Below are 17,759 nucleotides of genomic sequence, written 5' to 3'. Positions count from 1 at the left end.
CTTACCAAGCCAACTAACACCAAGCTCGAGTAAGAGCTCGGCTTGACTTTAATCGAGCTGAGCTACGAGCAACTTGCGAGCATTTTGGCTCATTTACACCCCTATTCCAAAATAGGGCTTAAAGGGGAATAAATTGAAGAATGGAAACTCATTCTCAACTCCATTTAGGACTGTAAAAATATTATGCTCTTATTGCCTTCAATAATTTTGTTTGTCATACAAGACAATTTAAGTTTGAAGAAAAAGGTTAATGATCTGAAACTGACTGTGAATCTGAACTCTGAAGTATTAGGCAAAGAAGAAAAAAAGAAAAGAGAACTTTAAGATGGAATAGTTTACTAGGATTAGTAGTTTATCTGAAAAACATCACATTAACTGCCACAAAATGAAAGAAGCATGGCTACTCATCTCTTTAATTACACTCCCTTCAGTCTATTCTTTCTATTATTTTTTCCATCTTATTAACAACTTAGATTTAAATTCAATTGAATATCTAATCTCACCTGTTACACTGTTTTCTCTCATCACAAGCAAACTTCCTGGACAATTTCAGCATAACTGATCTAAGTCTTTGCTCCACGTTTTGGTCTCATCTAGTGCATTGAAGCATGCAAAGGCAATGATGAACAGTCAATGGCAAATAAATCACATCAACTTTTAAGCTCTCTAAGGGTGTTGGAAGCTGAAAATTTCTCAAATGAATCAATAATTTGGTGGTGGTGGTGGGGATGCATATGGTCTTCCAATAACTGGTGGCAAAGGTAGAACTGGAGGTGAAGGATAAGTTGGCGGTGGTGAGGAGGGTGGGGGTGGGGGTGGGGGAGAATTTGTTGGAGGTGGTGGGGATATTGGAGATGGTGGTGGCAGAGAATTTGGTGGAGGTGGTGGAGATATTGGAGATGGTGGTGAAGGTGGTGGCGGAGATACTGGAGATGGTTGTGAGGGTGGTGGTGGAGGCGGTGGTGGAAATATTGGAGATGGAGGAGGTTGTGGCAGTGAGGGTGGAGCTGGTGGAGGGTTTGGTGGCAGGGAGGGTGGAGGTGGTGGCTGCAGGGAGGGTGGAGGTGATGGCAAGGGTGGTGGTGGTGGAGAATGAGGAGATGGACATTTGAAAGCTTGGCAATCAACAGGCTTAGACAAAAACATTTTACACATTGTACTTGATTTCTGCCCTGGTCTTCCCCTGAAACAATTTCCTCTATCATCATACTCTTTCAAACCCAAACAGACTGGTGGTTCATCAGTAAAATAGTTATCCTCAAAACTAAAATTATGCAGACTCGGAAGGGAACATACTTTCTCAGGGACAGACCCTGAAAACATATTGTGTGCTACATTTAGCACTTCCAGATTCTTCATTTCTGCAATTGTATCTGGCAATTCACCCATGATGTTATTATGGCTCACATCAAGAACTGTTAAATTCTTTAGCAGTCCAATCTCCTTAGGCAGGCATGACTGCAGCTTGTTGTTGATCATAACCAGTTGTCGTAAAGTTCTTGACATGTTACTTAAACTCATTGGTATGCATCCGTGAAACTTATTGTTGGCAAGAACAATGACAGATACTGGTGAGTTTCCAAAATTATCAGGTAATTCAAAAGTGAACCTGTTATGGTTTATGAAGATGGCATCAAGATCTTTATCAAACAGAGCTCTTGGTACCTTACCTTCGAATTCATTGAAACGAAGATCAAGAAACTTGAGGCATGGCAATTGAAGAACCACACAAGGGAACTTCCCTGCAAAACGGTTGTTACTTAAATCAAGCTCGAACAGAATCTTCAGGTTCTTGAAACTCTTTGGAACTGTGCCACAAAAACGGTTGGTATTAAGGTGAAACAATGCAAGATCTGTAAGGAGTCCTAGCTCTTCAGGGAGATAACCAGCAATATCACCATGATTAAGATCAATGCCAGCAACTGTCTGAACTGACGGGTCATCAAGAGCAGGAGAGCAGAAGACTCCAGTGTAGTTGCACACACTGCATCCCACCCAGTTACTGGTTAGATTCTGAGGATCTGAAATGATGGCTTCCTTCCATGCTTGAAGAGCAATGTAAGCATTTATCAATCTTGGGTTCTCAATAATAAGGGAAGCAGGTATTTTCACAAACTCGCCTCTGGAGCCAATCCGGTCTCTGTAATACAGAAGTTGCCTTCGTCTAATATATGCAGCTTCTGAATCTTTGATTCGGGCTGCTGAGTGGCTAGAAATGTAGGCATTTTGTGCGGTGCCCAGGTAAATGAAAGTGAGAGTAATTGCTAGAAATGGAAGAAAAAAGTGAAGATTTTTCATCATATGACACCAGTGAACATCTATGGAAGTGTCTTAGTATCTATATATATATATATATATATATATGGAATGTAATTCTCTGTTGTTATTGTACATTCAGTATGTAACTGTTTAGATCTGGTAAGAGATAACAAGTGATGGTAGATGAGATTTTGCAGGCGAAATATGTGGTTGGGTTAGAGAGATTTGAGCTTATGTAAAATGTGAGCACTAGAAGCTCTCTCATTTTCAGAAGTTTCAGTTATAGGGTGTAATGTAATGGAAGTTTTTAGTACAGTGTTAAGTGGGGTTGGATTGGATTGGATTGGACTGGACAGGACAAATGTCAGTTGATATTGTAGTAATTTTGCAAGGCGAAAAAATGGCTGAGTGGCAGTGTTCGCCGGAACTGATGAATGTACGTATAGACCGAGGCCGAGGACAGCGTGTATCCAGGACAGTTGCCGCTTCTTTCTCTTCTCATCAACCAACTTTGATTTGAGAAGAGTTTTTTACATTTTAATTTTATTTTTCAATTAATTTCTTTTATTATTTTTAAATATTAATCTAATTAATAAGGTTAGATCTAAATCAAATCAATTTAATTCAGTATAAATTTAAATTAAAGTTTTAGTTTAATAATCCAGTTTAAATAAAATTTAATAATATTATTATTTTAGTAATATTATTTTATCATATTTTTAATTGATTTAAATGAGTTAGTCAAAGCTAGCTTTCAATATTTATTTTACAATTTAATAAGATATTATAATTGGAAGTAAATTTGCATGGATAAAGTCCAGTTGGTTGAAGCCTACCAAAGGCTCCATCCCCTCCAAGAAGTGACGTGACAAAAGAGAACCAGCTATAGGGCACGTGAACACTGGGGCCAACTCATTAAAATGTCTCTCATGGATTCTTGAGTAAATCGTCGGTGGCTCGGTGGTGCCCGCACCGGTTGTTACACTCTGGCGCACCATAACAGCACCCTTCGTAACCGTTGGGTGCATTTGTATGTATGAAGTTTTGTTGCATGACCATGGTCGTGTCTAGACTCATTACACCCCTTTTTGGCTATTTCGGTTTATTCCTTTATAAATTAATGAATTAATTTTTTTTTTTAAATCCAAGAAACCTCCAAGCTGTAGATAAACCATATGACATTAATCCCATTGCCACGTCCCAGCGAAGATTAGCTATTCAAATTGGTTACCTATTTATCGCTTGGAGCGTGTCAAAAGCTTGCCACATACACGGTTTCACTTTGATGATTATTTTATTTTATTATTTTTAATCCCAAGTCTAAACCTAATTAACTTTTCCCTAATGAGAATCTTTATAGGCCTAAACTTTGCTTTACACCAAACAAAATCAATCATTACCCTGTTTTCATGCATACGACAACGTTTAAGATGTGACGTGGCACATGCTTATTGCACAGACACATTCATTGAATAGTTCCTTTCATTTATTACAGTGGATAGGCTTTGAAATTATGATAATTAATTTTTAATTATCGGAAAATCTATCGCATCACCGTCCGTTGCTGTACAATTGAAATTGCCAGTTCAATCCGGGACACGCGTCAAGTACCTAAAGCCTAAACGATTACAACGGAACACGTTTCCCCATCTGGATGTTTTTGCTGTTAATGAAAAACTGTAATCGCTTCATGCTAAGCTTTCCCACAATGTCAGATCATTACGGTCCTATTTCCTTTGTTAAAATCCATCTAAGATTTCGCTTCTTCTCGAAGAATCTTCAAAGTTCAATGTCCGACGTATCCCGAGTTGGGAATTGTAGTATACGATCGCACTCAAGATAACAAAACCTACTTCAATATTTTGTAGCCGTTGGATTAAATCATTCCATTTCAAGATGCTTAATCAGTAATACGACATAATTGCATTTTAAGTCAATATAAAAATCTCAAGATTCGTTTTTAAAGATTTCAAAGTATTACAAGAGCGCATGTTCGTCACCTGGTCCCGCCCTTATCATATCCCAACCCTCATTCAAAATCGTTAAAGATATTTTAGGCATGAAAATAACCTGTCAATAAGAAACTGGAATAAGAAACTGGAGGAGTCATCACCACCTATATAAGTCACTCGAGTTCAAACTCTCTCATTCATGACATAAAGTCACAATCTTGTATTCGCTTTTTGAGAGCATTTTTGGATTGGAGCTCCGGAGACCTGCGAATCGTACCATTAAGTTCTCCAATTTCGATCGGCGATCTCCTGAATTCTAATTGAAAGTTCGTCATTAACAAATATATCGTATAATTTTAGTTTGTTTCGATTTTCCCTCTTTTTTACTATACAAATTGTTGATCATTTTAGGTAGCATGCCATAATCAGGTGCAGGTTATGCTTTGATTTTTGATAAGTTTTTTGTCTTAGATCAAGAGCTAAGTTCTGTTTTGTTTGGTCACGTAGAAACCTGACGGAAATGAGGAGAGCAATTTGAGTTCATACATCTTCTTTTGTAGGTTCTAAAGAGTATGAAACTTAGCATTTTTTGAGGTTTAGTTCGTTGTCAGTAGCGGAGCCTAAAACAAAACTTAAGAGGTGGCGTTAATAAGATAATGAAATATAAGAGTCAATTTAAAATTTTAGAATTTTAGATTTTTACTGATATTTGTATATGAATTGCCCTAATTTTTTTTTTTTTCAAAGTTGTGGGGGTCAGCTGACTCCCCTTACCCCCTCCTTCCGCCACTATTCGTTGTCTCGGGAGTATGATTAAGAAAATGTACGATTTTAAGTTTGTTTTCTCTTTGTGGCCGAACATGATGTTAAGAGACTTCAGAGTTTTGAGTAATTAATGTGTGTAACTAAAATATATGACACGTCACTTTGATTTCAGGCCACCTGGTTAAATTAAAAGTAGTTTTGTGTCATTTAATGTGTGGATGCGAACGTGTCCTTGAATTTGTCGATCTTCTAAGGAAAAAGGAGGTCTGAATATCTGGAATTTGATTGTTGTTTATATTCTGTACTTGGATTATATATTTCCATTGCTTCTAATTGGGAAACTTGTTCTCGCGTGGTACTGTACTTTGTTGTGGTTGTTGCTGTTGTCCTGATATAACATTCGCATTTTTAGGAAAAAATTCAATTTTTCTTGTTTGATATCTGTTGTGTGTCTCGTTTTTTAGTGATTTGTTGCTTTGCTTTCATAGCTGGCACTTTTTTTAATGTTTAAAGCATTATATAATTTGTAATGCCTCCTATGATGTTAATGTTTATGGCCAGTCATGTATGTAATGATTGGATATCAGATGCTTGCCTAGTGTGTCTGTATAGTGGTTTTTAGGATGTTTATGGGGTTTATTGCTCTTAAAATTCTATATATTCTAGTGCCATATATGTTTTTGTATCTTTGACAATTACTGGAGTGTACCTTGTTAATAGAGTACTTGGGAATGGAGGAATCTTATAATTTGCTAGGTTGATTTCTAATTAAGGCGCATTAGTTATACTAGACTAAAACAAAAAAAACTAGTGTTGAAATCAAGTTCCCCAGGAACAACAGATAACTAAAGCAGGAAGGAAATTCTCACTTCTAACTTTGTAGATTCTAGCCCATTAGCAGCCACCATATTGGACTTTGTAGTTGTTCTGGCTGTGAGAGCACTGTCGTATATGGAAAAATTGCATCAGTGGAACCTCATGCCCAACTGAGAACCCAGGAATCATAATGGCTGGCTGATATTTTATTGCTAATAACTCAGTGGTTCTGTAGTTTATCAGACCGCTCTCTTGATACAAATTTTGCCTTTGTTTCCGTTAGTGATGATCAATTTTGAGATGCCCAGTCATGGGTATCTTCTCCTGGAGCAGGCATATATACTGGGAGGAGTATCTGCAGAAGGACAACTAACTTATTGGAGAAGGATAACTGGCTTCATTGGAAAACTACAGCAATGAGTGTCTATGGGTTCTGATGCACATTTATGTATCAGCTTAATAAGGACATTATAACAGTCTTTTTGTGATGTGAGATTGCAGTTGCATCTGCATAGGATAACCAGTTTGAATCGGTGTAATAAAATTTGAGGCGGCTTTTTGTTGTGGTGATACAATGTCAGCTTTTAGATGCCAGATTTCATTTATATCATGGCTCATGAGTTGCAAGCGTTCAGGATAGTCAAGGTCTATTGGCAATACTATATAGGACTTAGTGTTTACTATGGGGCAGATTTTGTAGGTTTTTGATGTGCAGGAGCTCATACCTGTTTGAACAACATCGTGCTGTGATCACCCCTTTTGAAACCCAATTAATTGAAATTTATGCTCCTGGAATCTATGATTATTTTGGCTGTGCCTCATGCCACCTACTAATTTGTGTCCTATTTTTCTATATTGAGAGTGAACTAGTGGGATGAGGGGAGAGTTCCATTGTTCTGTCTAGAACATGTCATTCATCCTAAACTCAGCTGTCTTCGTAGCCTGTTATAAAGTAACTACCTGTGTCAGTGGAGAGAACAGTATTTCTTCACCAGTTGGTGTGCATCTTCTTCAATTAGGGGACTTAGTCCTTTGCCCCTTGATGCAGGTTTGAAGTCCAAAGATGCTGTTCTTGTGGTTGTTTGAAATCCTACTATCAAAATATGGAGAGAACTGGCTAGGATAACATGGTACTATAGAGATGCTTCTGAAATAGTGAAGATTGTAATGATTTATGAATGGGGTAAGTTCAACTCTCAGAGGAAACTTGGTGCAGAGTTGAAAGTGAAGGTAGGCCTGTCTTGATGGATAATCAAGACAAAAAAATTTCTGCAATCTCACACTCTTTCCCCTGTATTTATATGCATTTTATACCACATTTGATTGGGTAATCTATTGCTTTTACCATAGGTTGGGACGTATGTTGGTCATTTCCAGTATAATTCATTTGGTTCTGGGACCTCAAGGAATCAAGTGATCATGCAATTTCTATTGCTTTCTCACAGCTGGAGGCTCCAGAGTTTCTCAGTGCTGCTCTGTATTTTTTGTTTGGGACTTAATAGATCTGCTTGTTTTGATGAATCCTTCTCTTGGAGTAATGTTGATTGGAGCTGTTCAAGCTTGGGTGGTGTTGTTGCTGATTTCCTTTGGTCTGCAGACTGCAGCAGTATAGAAGAAAGCAACAATGTCATTGAGTGTTTGCCTGGCTTGTTCAGGCCACTAGATATGTTTTAAGTTTTAGAATATTTCCTAAATGTATTCATACATGCTTTTTTGCCAATTTCAGCTGTCTGTTCTCAGCATAGTACTTTGCAATGGCGGAAGTAACAGCGAATTATTCAGACTATCAACAGTTTGAGCCAAAGAAGGAAGAAATCAGGTCAGTGATCTCAGACTCTCAGCAGGAAAATGGGGAGTGCGGGTTAGGAGCTGTATCACCAGATCATGTGGATATGATTGAATTACTAAAGAAGGGGCACATGCAGTATGGGTATTACCCTTCTTTCTTCACAGCTATCTAATTTAAGGTTTTTCCATTTCTTACTTGTTTTGGTTTAACTTGTATTTCTTTCTGCAGTTGCCAACACTATCGAAGACGTTGTCACATTAGAGCTCCTTGTTGCAGTGAGATATTCGATTGCCATCATTGTCATAATGAAGCTATGGTAAGTTATTTGTTCTCCTCTTGATTTGTTTCAAAATCTTTGCTATCTATATAAATATGTTGTTTGAACAAAACTCTAATGATTATCTTCTTGATTCTAGGAACACACTAAATTAGTGGTAACCTAATTGTTTTCTTCATTATTATTGATTTGTTATTTTTTATATTGCAGAACAACATTAATGTTGATCAGAAGCTTAGACATGATGTCCCACGCCACCAAGTCAAACAGGTAAACACATTTACTTGCTCTTTCCCCTGTTCCCCCAACCCCTCATCTTTCTGTCTTTTTCTGTTGAATTTGTAATTATGTATCAACTGTAACTGACAATGTTCTCTCTCTCTTCTTTACCAGGTGATATGCTCTCTTTGTGGGACTGAACAAGAAGTGAGTTATAGTTTTTGTATATTGTGTTGGTTTTGCATTGAGCATTTTATGTCAAATGTCTTTTTTACGGAACTTTGTAAATTTCATACTCTATGGTAATACCTTGCTAGGGATTGATTAATATGTTGACTTGCTTCCTTTGTTGCCATTATCAGGTTCAACAAGTTTGTGTTAATTGTGGTGTATGCATGGGAGAATATTTCTGCGAGACTTGCAAGCTGTTTGATGATGATGTGAGTGGCTTAATCTATTCTCTTAATTGGTTGTTCTTTGAAATCTCTGACTATTCTATGAATTTGAGGAAATAAACCATCCAAGAATACAAGTGAACCAATCATTTTAACCTCAGTGTGAATCTCGGTTACCGGGATGTCTTGGTATGCGGAAATGGAAAATGCCAGATTGTCTTATAATCAAAATTTATCTTTTATTGTCTTGAAGCTCTTTATGTCTTTGCTATTTGGGTTGAGCTAATCATTTTGCTTTTCCTTTGCTGCAGACCTCTAAGAAACAGTATCACTGTGATGGGTGTGGCATTTGCAGGTATGTTTGAAATTTCTCTCTCTAAATAGTTTGTAGATGATCCCTTCTCTCATTCTTTCTTAGCTGCCGTTGTTAAATTAGTTTATGTTCATTTAACCTGGATGTTTGATGTCTTGTTTGGTTCCAGAATTGGTGGACGTGAAAATTTCTTCCATTGCAATAAGTGTGGTAAGCTATACTATTTCTAATACTTGTTCGCATTGGGTGTGTATTAGTGGTTATTGCATAACTTACATTAACTTATTTGGATTGCAATCTTATTAATCTCCATAAAGGTTGCTGCTACTCAATCCTTTTGAAGAACAGCCACCCATGTGTTGAAGGTGCTATGCATCATGACTGCCCTGTTTGCTGCGAGGTAATACATACTTTAATAACATTTCCATATAGTGGAGGGGGAAAGATAGTTTGGCTGGTTTACTTGAACAGATTAATGGGAAGTATGACGGAAATCTTTATCTGCAGTTCTTATTTGAATCAAGGAATGATGTAACAGTCATGCCGTGTGGGCATACCATTCACAAAAACTGTTTGAAGCAGATGAGTGAACATTATCAGTGAGTGATCTTGCTACTCTAATATTTATTTTCCTCCTTCTGGTAAGTGTTATTGGTTTTACTGAGATTTCTAATCATTTTGACAGATATGCATGCCCGCTCTGTTCCAAGTCTGTCTGTGACATGTCCAAGGTCTGGGAGAAATACGACATGGAGATCGCAGCTACACCGATGCCTGAACCATACCTAAACAAAATGGTTTCTCTTTTGAACAAGTAATGCATGTTCTTATTAAGTCACCAGTTTGTATTTTACTAACGTGAAGCGCTGATTGCAGGTTTGGATCCTGTGCAATGATTGTGGTAAGACCTTGAACGTACGTTTCCATGTGGTGGCTCAGAAGTGCCCAAATTGCAAGTCATATAACACTCGCGTAACAGGGGGCTGATGAAGTGTGGCGCTTGTTGCAAATTTGGCTGTGATATCAACGGCCACAGTTAACTGCACATGGGCTGGGCTTTGACATACCTCTCAGCTCTACCGAGACAAGATCATGGTGGCTTGAAGTGATTGGTTGCTTCATCGGCCATCGATGGGACTCTACAGCTTGTGTTGTTCCAGCTTCTCTTTTCTGTCTTTTTATTTTCCTGTTTTCAGCCCTCTTTAATTTGTAATTTTCGCAGTTACTGAATGGATATATTATAAAAAACCTTGTCCTCAAATGTTGTAGTTTTTATACATTGTGTTGGTTCTGCATTGAGCATTTTAAGCAAAACCAGTGAGTTATAGTTCTTATGCTTTCTTTGCATAGAGTATTTACTAATGCAGCATATGTGCTGCTCTCAAATGTTCACTCTAAGGCTTGAAGATCAGATGATGCGAGCAGAGTAAGGACAAATCCACATGAACTTGGGTTAAAGGAAGCAACCAGAATGTAGCCTTAAATAACAAGATGGAGTTCTTCGCAAGTCTACTTCTGGGGATTTCTCAATCCGAGTTGTTGGCTGTAGCTTTTGGTTTTATAGGCGGCCCTGAAAAAACCCCAATCCGAATTGTGAATAATCTCCAGATTTGTGGAGAAAGCCCCTCATTTATGAAGCTTTTTCAAGCCTATAACAGTGAAATTCTCATTCGAGATAACCACAGATTCCATCGGTCTTCTTCACTGTAATATGAAATGTTAATATTTTATTTGGAAAGCTAAACAATGGTGGATTATTGTATAGTCTTCACCGTTGGGCACTGTGGCCCCTCCCTTCTACCAAGCTAATGATACTTCATGGAAGAAGAGTGCATGTGGGTCAGGTAAGTTGTTCTCGAACCAGAAAAAATGAATGAATAAAGATGACTTTTTCATTGTTGGGACTCTTTACGTCATGACTAAATTTTTGGTCTTCTGTTTTTTCTAGTATCTTTTTCTTTGTACATATGTCATGTTTCCATGTTAGAATACAAAAGCATGCATAGCATAAGCGATGACTATGGCCTCTGTTGTTTTCACTGTCAAATTACTCGGTGAAATTATGCAACAACAGTATAATAATTGCACTTTGATCTTCACAGATTTTGATTTTTGACAGCTTTTGAGATGAACTTTATTAGAGTAGTACATTACGGATTTTGATTGCTTGGAGGGTCCTTTCCTTGAGAGCCACATGTAATCTTTTTTCACTCGAGTGAAAAGAAGATGCTTCGCATATGTGCACTGTATTGCTTGAGAACTCCTTTACTTTCTGCACAAGCATGGATGTGTCTCAATATAATACAAACTAGAGAGCGAAAAAACTAGAAAGAGAAGTTCATTTATGAGTTCATCTAGATTCAATATTTTATGGCAGAGATGTAGATTCTGTGTATGTATTTTATGGCCAAATTCAGATTATAAGCTAAATGTTGTGAAAAGTTGAGGCTAGAAAAAGATAACTTATACTGACTGTAAATCTTTTGGTGGTATGCAGCTTTCTTTTTATTTTTGATATCGAGAAAGTCTTATTTGAGTTAGATTATTATTTTTATGTTCAGTTAAGAGTTATTTTTTTAATTTAATCAGGTCTAAATTAACCATACAATTATATCAAATAAGTAAATAATTTGATTTTTATTTTTTTCAGTAACTGAGGAACTTTATCTGAATTGGTTAGATAGATAAACCTCAAAATATAGTGATTGAATCTACAATCATTGTACAAGATAAGTTAAAGTTTTATAAACATAAAAGAGACTCAAATCTCAGCTTCTCCTTATAAGTATTAGTGTTTCACTAATTTTATTAAATCCCTACTGTCTTAATCTTAATGTCACCATCACTGAATTTCGAATTCATGCTCTGGGTGCCTCCACTTTTGCTGCTAAAGCTATTCCTTGGGGCCATGATATGCAGCTTTCATTGTGTAAGGCAATTGACAAGGCTATAAATCTGCTTTTTGGGCGGCTGAAAATCTGGTAGTGTTGTTACTCTGTGGGCTCTATTGGTCAGTTAGCACGTGGAATCAATTTACACGAGGTTAGGAGTCCTTATTTTCCATATGTGAGATGATTCGTTACTGATTTCACTCCCATGATTTTAATATGTATTCTGATTAACACAAGCTTAGTGGGCAAAAAATAATGTAAAGCAGACGGAACTTACTTTTATTCAGTTTCTATGCTAACATCAAGTAAAGGTGTGGAGTCCTTAATAAATAGCATTTGGTCCCGAATCAGTTGATTTGAGCGCTTGAGGTGGATTGCTAATTCCGCCTGTTCAAGTTTGAAATGAGAGACTATGAATCAAGTTCAGGCTCAAATTATGGGTATGTGATGTTATTGAACTCGAGTTCAAAGTCATGAGGTGTTTGGTTGGATAGATTCACAAATGACTTATATATACAAATAAAATAATATCGTTTGTTATATAATTTGTCAAACATCCTTTTGCTCTAAGTTAATCATACGGAGTCAAAACTAAGCCTGAAAATAAACATGGGTGTCTTGGATTTGAGTCAAATAAGTAAAAGATAACTCAAATTTGACTTATGCTTATCGAACTAATAAAGTTCTAATTTAGTTTTAGGGGGAAGTTTGAAACTAGTAACTTGATTTGAATTTGTGATTCAAATTCATTTATCAGTATAAAAAGGACGCCCTTTTATTAATTTAAAAAACAACTTGACATTTTACTAAAATGACATTTATATATACAAATCAAAATAATATTATTTTATCAATTATTTAGCTCAATTTGAATTAAACTATGGCCAAACTTGACTCAATTAAGCTGAACTGAATGATTAACTCGCAAGCTAGATCGAATGAACAAATACAAACTTGACCCAAATTTTATAAAGCTGAGTTTGGTTAACACATTGAGAGTCAAATTTGGCTCAAATCCACCCCTTTATTTTGGGTCCATTCTAACATTATAAAGAATGGCGATGACTTAATATCATGTTGGAACTGCTCTGCCCCACCGGATACATAAAATGAAAGTGAAAGCACTACAAATAAAAAAGCTTGCAGGTTTCTCAGAAATAATCAAGAAGAATTGGACGTGTGGACCGCCATCATGGCTGTTCCTGTGAGAGAAACACAAGTCCCCATTGTAGTATAGAGAATTAAATGCAACAAAGGCAAAACAAAATGTGCCCTGCTTTTAGTTTATGACGAGATTAGGGACCCATTCGGTTCATATAATCAAATCTGTTTGATGGATGCAATTAGAATTCGACCTGATCTAAATAGAGTTCATACAAGGGCCAAGTCAAGATTGGTAAGCTAAAACTTGTTTAACTTGAGCTCAATTTATAAAACTGAGATCCAAACCCTAATTCAAATGCCCATTTACCACATTATATTATTTCTGAAAAAAAAAAATATATCATTCAGTATCGATAACATATATTTTATCATTTCATATGATATAATTTTATTTTATGTATCATAGTGTGCTAATAACTATGTTATACCTGTTCTTATTTTCATCCAACTGTATAACAAGGATCAGAGAAAAGGAAATATGCCAGACTTGAATTATAGTACTATATATTGAGTCAAAAATGAGTTGTAAGATTATACATTCAACTCTTCCGGGATAGCCAAAAGTGATAATGCAGAAATGAAACAAGATTGGGGAGCCATAAAAAGGGGCTTCTACCCTTTCTAAATCGATAATAACAGAATAAAAGTCTGAGAATATGGATTTATAATGATATATATAGCAGTTATGGATGGCAAAACTAGCCAATTATGAACCCATACCCACCATGGCCATGAATGCTGAAAGATAAAAGGCAAACAAAACAATATACAAAACGATCATCCATGGCTGCTACAAGATGCTCGAAGCTCAAAACAGCTCTTTATGGACAGATGATCAATCTGTCTACCTTGCTTGAATGTTCATCAATCATGGACATGGTGGCTATTGTAAAAGACCTTATGTGATAAAGATACCAGTTTCAAAGAGCTCCTCGACATCATCTGATGTCGGAGAGTTCTTAGAAGAGGTGATGATTTTCTCCATTTCCTCATCGATCAAAATCTCCTTTGATCGACAATCAAAACTGCAGAATGCTTTCTCACCTCTGCAATAAATCAATCAAAAACAGTTTTTAACATTCTATTAGATAAACAGGTTATTAGTACTGTGATAGGAGTATACCTATATATGTAAATATCTTTACCCTCCAATTTCTTGCTGCAAGTGTGGCAGATGCTCAAGAAATCAACAGGTGGATATGGCGCGGTTGAGCTCTGCATCGCTTCAATTTCCTTAACTTCACCCTTGCAAATGCTGTTCAACTCATAGGAGTGACCTTCCAAAATGCAGTCCCCATATATATGAGTTGTTTTCGGGTTGGGACCATGAGATATTACACAGGTATAATCCTCAGAAAGCTCAATCTCACTTCCTGAGAGGGCTTCAACAAATCCATTGCCAGAGCGATTGGATACAGACATTGAATCTAGTTTAACAAGCGAAAAATTGTTTGAATTTAGGCTTTCTCCTATCAGCACAGGAGGAGAACTTGCCCGGGAGGTTAATTTTTCCAAGCCAGAACTCCCAGAACTCAAATCGGGGCTATGGTCAGTAAAACCAGCTAAAGTTGGAAAAGACCTGCAGGAATCCAGAGAACAAGAGCGGAAATTGCCAAATGGCTCAGGCTCTAATAGGGTTTCTCCAATTTCAAAAACAACACTAGAGTTTCCCTCTTGTAGGGGAGATTTACTCTTTGTATAAGGAAAAATTGCATAATTTTTAGGCAAAGATTGAGGTGCCTTAAAAGAATTGATATGGGTTTGGCTGTTTGGAGTTCTAATCCTCATTTGTGGTCCAAAAAGAATGTTCTTGCTCTCCGATCGGATAACTTCCCCGGACAATTTAGAAGCATTGTCAAGAGAATCTATGATGCTTAAGCCTACTTTACTAGTATCCCAGCTCTTTTGTTGAGCATTATGGAGTGATTTTGGGGACCTAAAAGGGCTGCCAAGATTTGAAAACGCCCTAAAATCTAGAGGAGATGTTGGACTCCTTACTGAATCAGAATCTGATAAACCCCTAGGACTCAACCCAACAAACAGCCGAGGGACACTAAACAAGGACTTGTTTTTGCGATTGTCAGGATAAAAATGGGGCTCAGTACCAAATTCAGACCCAGTTAGATAAACCATTTGTTGATCTTTCTCAATGGACCTGGTCCTCTTCCTCAGCATTATCTCCAAACCTTAAGAATCCAAAACAACTGAAGCTCCCTTCCCTGCAACAATATCAACAGATTTCAACAAACCATTAGTCATCATACTCACCCACATAATAAAATCAATAAAGATGAAGAAGTAGATGTTTTTATCATCAATCAATGAACTACATTGGACAAAAGGGAAAGGAACATGATCAAAATTTAGTCTTTCCATTTAAATGATATATTACATAAAAATATCACCGACTGAAAGATTGAAACAAAACCGTGTCTAAGAATGCGAAGGTAGAGACCTTTCAAAACTCCATCAGAAACCCAGATTTATTAAAAGAAAGAAGAGTATATTATGGCTTTGAAAGTGGCCTGAAATGATGACAGAGAAATGTCAAATCAATTAAAGCGCAGTAAATAAATAGCTTCCTACAGCAAAATCTCTTAATGTCAGATGATCTGATTAAACTTACTAGCTAAGTAAAAAATAAAAGAAGTTTATCTCCCTTGATTTTTACTAGAAAGTAGTAAAATCCATCTACCGAATGATCATAATAAATAAGCAACAAAATCAAAGAAAGAAGAATGTTTCAAAAATCATTCCATAAGAAAAAACCCAGATGAGAAAATCCCAGTAATCTCTAAGAAGATTGCCAAACCATCAAGATACCATCTTGATTTCTCTTAGCTTAAAAAGAAAACAAAACCCAACACCAAAAAAAGAACGAAAATGATAGTCTTTCTAGATTCACAGTAAACACTTAAAAAAAATATATTGTAGATAAAAACAAGAAGCCGAAGCTTGAAAAAACAAAAGAACACCTGAGCCGAGTAGTTTCAATCTTAGTTCTGGAAATATGTTTGAAAGAGGAGACCCAAATGCAGTAATTATAAGAGTTAGACAAGGCTGTGAATGTGAATGTGAAACTTGCGCACCACTCTTCCCTTGTCTTTCTTTCTCTCTCCCTCTGTTTGATGCCTCAAAATCAACGAAGCAATGAGCTTCTGAACTACGCCTCAACCTCAACCTACCTACACTCCCCTATTTCTCTCTCTGTTTCGTTTCTCTCACTGCCCAAGTACGCGTAATTACGTACGCAATACAAATATGTTTTACCAATTATGTATTTTACCCACTTTTATTGTTCAATTCCAGTAACTTCTCTTCTCTCTCTTTTTCTTCTTTTATTCTCCTGTCAGTGTCACCTCTCTCTCCTTCCATTTTACCATTCCTCCGATATCAAATTAAGCAGATTAATAAATTATGAGAACTTTTTAAAATAACTAAAATTGAGATAATATAATTATTTATTTTTATTTTTAAATTATTTAATTATAATTTATATATATAATATTAATCGTGCATATAAATAACACCTATAACATATCACAAATGGTAAGGGGTAGATTTTATTACCTTATGTGTAGATTTGCAAATTTTTTGTCATACCTTCGAGAAAATTACACATAAATAAAATATAAGAGAGATATTAAATTTATTTATATTCTCTTTGTGTATCTTACATCGATTAAAGATAAAAAAATTTAACTAGTTAAATATCTTTTGAACTCTTTAAACTGTCAAAACATGTTTTAAATTATAAAATTCAGAAATAAAACTATAATAAATTATATGTCTAAAATAAATAATATTTTAACAATGAATCAAGATGTTATATTTTTTGACATGACTTTCTCACCCCACGTTAGGGTTTTAACTCATATTTATAATTTTAATTTGTATTAGAGATTAAATTTATTTGAATAAATGTGACACGTATTAAAGATTATCATGAAATAAATAATTAAGTCAAATTAAAATTTTAACTCATATTGGTATTACAGATTTCTCACTTTGAGTCTAATTTAGACTAAATTTTAATATTACGTAATATTAAAAAAATAAAATTTTAATTTTTTTATTTAAATTTTAATTCAAATCATATTTAAATCACCTTATTTACAATTTGGATCATCTTCCGGATTGACCTTAGTCGTCTGAATCTAATATTAATTACCCAAAAATAATATTTATACCTGTCCATTACTCACTTTTATAGTTGAGCTACCCTCTTGGTCAAATTGTCTTTCTCGCTTAGGTGGTCCAATCCAGTGGTCAAAAAATAATTTAATGATGATGACGTGGCAAAATGTTATTAAATGAAAAATGAAACATCTAAGGGAAAGTAATGAGAGGATCTTAGATGGAACAAAAAGGTATACTGTAAAGGGCAAATGTTCAGTTACTTTATTGCCCTTCTTGATGACTCATCACTACACGACAAATTTTACTTGTTTTTCTTGTATTTTTTGGAACTCGCTACCAACGGTTACGCCTCTTAACTTAGCTGCCGTCATCACCAAGTTTACGATAAATGGTCTTTAAGTTCGTAAACTACTCGGCGATTTTTATTTCCGTATAAATTGTTTAGCGAAATTAAATTACTATGCTACCCTTGATTCATTTTGATCACTATTGTTTCTCTTTGTGACGGGTTGGTCTAGCGTTAACATGTGTAACACCTTGAATGTTATTCTTTTTAAGTATATATTTAAAATATTTTCAACAATTCAAGATATAAATTAAAAAATTATTAAAATACTTTTTTTAAATTACATAAAAACGTGTAAATTATATTTAATATATCATAAAAATAACATCAACCAATTATTATAATTTTGTATCGATAATGAAACAAATATCCATAAAACTATTTATAAATTGAATAAAAATACATATTAATTACAAAAGATAACTATGTTATC

The 17,759-nt window shown here is 35.6% G+C and overlaps 3 protein-coding genes across 14 annotated transcripts; 1 reads left to right on the top strand and 2 right to left on the bottom strand.

The window, feature by feature from the left end:
* Positions 1-319: 319 nt before the first annotated feature.
* On the bottom strand, positions 320-2,727 carry LOC123194860 (leucine-rich repeat extensin-like protein 4). The gene has a single exon (XM_044608335.1). It carries the CDS (start codon positions 2,299-2,301, stop codon positions 703-705), a length of 1,599 nt encoding a protein of 532 aa, XP_044464270.1. The 5' UTR covers positions 2,302-2,727; the 3' UTR covers positions 320-702.
* Positions 2,728-4,367: 1,640 nt separating this feature from the next.
* LOC123194552 (probable E3 ubiquitin-protein ligase RZFP34) lies at positions 4,368-10,099 on the top strand. Of its 6 annotated transcripts, XM_044607807.1 has the most exons (14): positions 4,372-4,537; positions 6,841-7,022; positions 7,143-7,418; positions 7,519-7,722; positions 7,810-7,897; positions 8,069-8,128; positions 8,252-8,284; positions 8,440-8,517; positions 8,784-8,827; positions 8,955-8,995; positions 9,103-9,185; positions 9,293-9,384; positions 9,471-9,582; positions 9,662-10,099. In XM_044607807.1, exons 4-14 carry the CDS (start codon positions 7,547-7,549, stop codon positions 9,770-9,772), a joined length of 918 nt encoding a protein of 305 aa, XP_044463742.1. In that variant the 5' UTR covers positions 4,372-4,537; positions 6,841-7,022; positions 7,143-7,418; positions 7,519-7,546; the 3' UTR covers positions 9,773-10,099. The 6 variants fall into 6 exon arrangements, with proteins under 6 accessions (XP_044463744.1, XP_044463742.1, XP_044463741.1 ...); XM_044607809.1 differs by having other exon boundaries at positions 4,368-4,537; positions 7,143-7,722; positions 9,471-9,599; XM_044607803.1 differs by having other exon boundaries at positions 4,373-4,537; positions 7,143-7,722.
* Positions 10,100-13,319: 3,220 nt separating this feature from the next.
* On the bottom strand, positions 13,320-16,068 carry LOC123193835 (FCS-Like Zinc finger 10). 7 transcript variants are annotated; one of them, XM_044606899.1, is made up of 4 exons: positions 15,467-15,707; positions 15,233-15,365; positions 13,964-15,059; positions 13,320-13,886 (listed from the first exon to the last, which is right to left on the bottom strand). In XM_044606899.1, exons 3-4 carry the CDS (start codon positions 15,013-15,015, stop codon positions 13,739-13,741), a joined length of 1,200 nt encoding a protein of 399 aa, XP_044462834.1. In that variant the 5' UTR covers positions 15,016-15,059; positions 15,233-15,365; positions 15,467-15,707; the 3' UTR covers positions 13,320-13,738. The 7 variants fall into 7 exon arrangements, with proteins under 7 accessions (XP_044462834.1, XP_044462833.1, XP_044462838.1 ...); XM_044606898.1 differs by having other exon boundaries at positions 15,296-15,365; positions 15,467-15,705; XM_044606903.1 differs by lacking the exons at positions 15,233-15,365; positions 15,467-15,707 and adding an exon at positions 15,816-16,068 and having other exon boundaries at positions 13,986-15,059.
* Positions 16,069-17,759: the final 1,691 nt, after the last annotated feature.

Source organism: Mangifera indica, chromosome 13, assembly GCF_011075055.1.
Source record: "Mangifera indica cultivar Alphonso chromosome 13, CATAS_Mindica_2.1, whole genome shotgun sequence".
NCBI classification, from domain to species: Eukaryota; Viridiplantae; Streptophyta; class Magnoliopsida; order Sapindales; family Anacardiaceae; genus Mangifera; species Mangifera indica.
The sequence above is the reverse complement of the archived record's forward strand: the minus strand, read 5'-3'. Positions and strand labels throughout refer to the sequence as shown.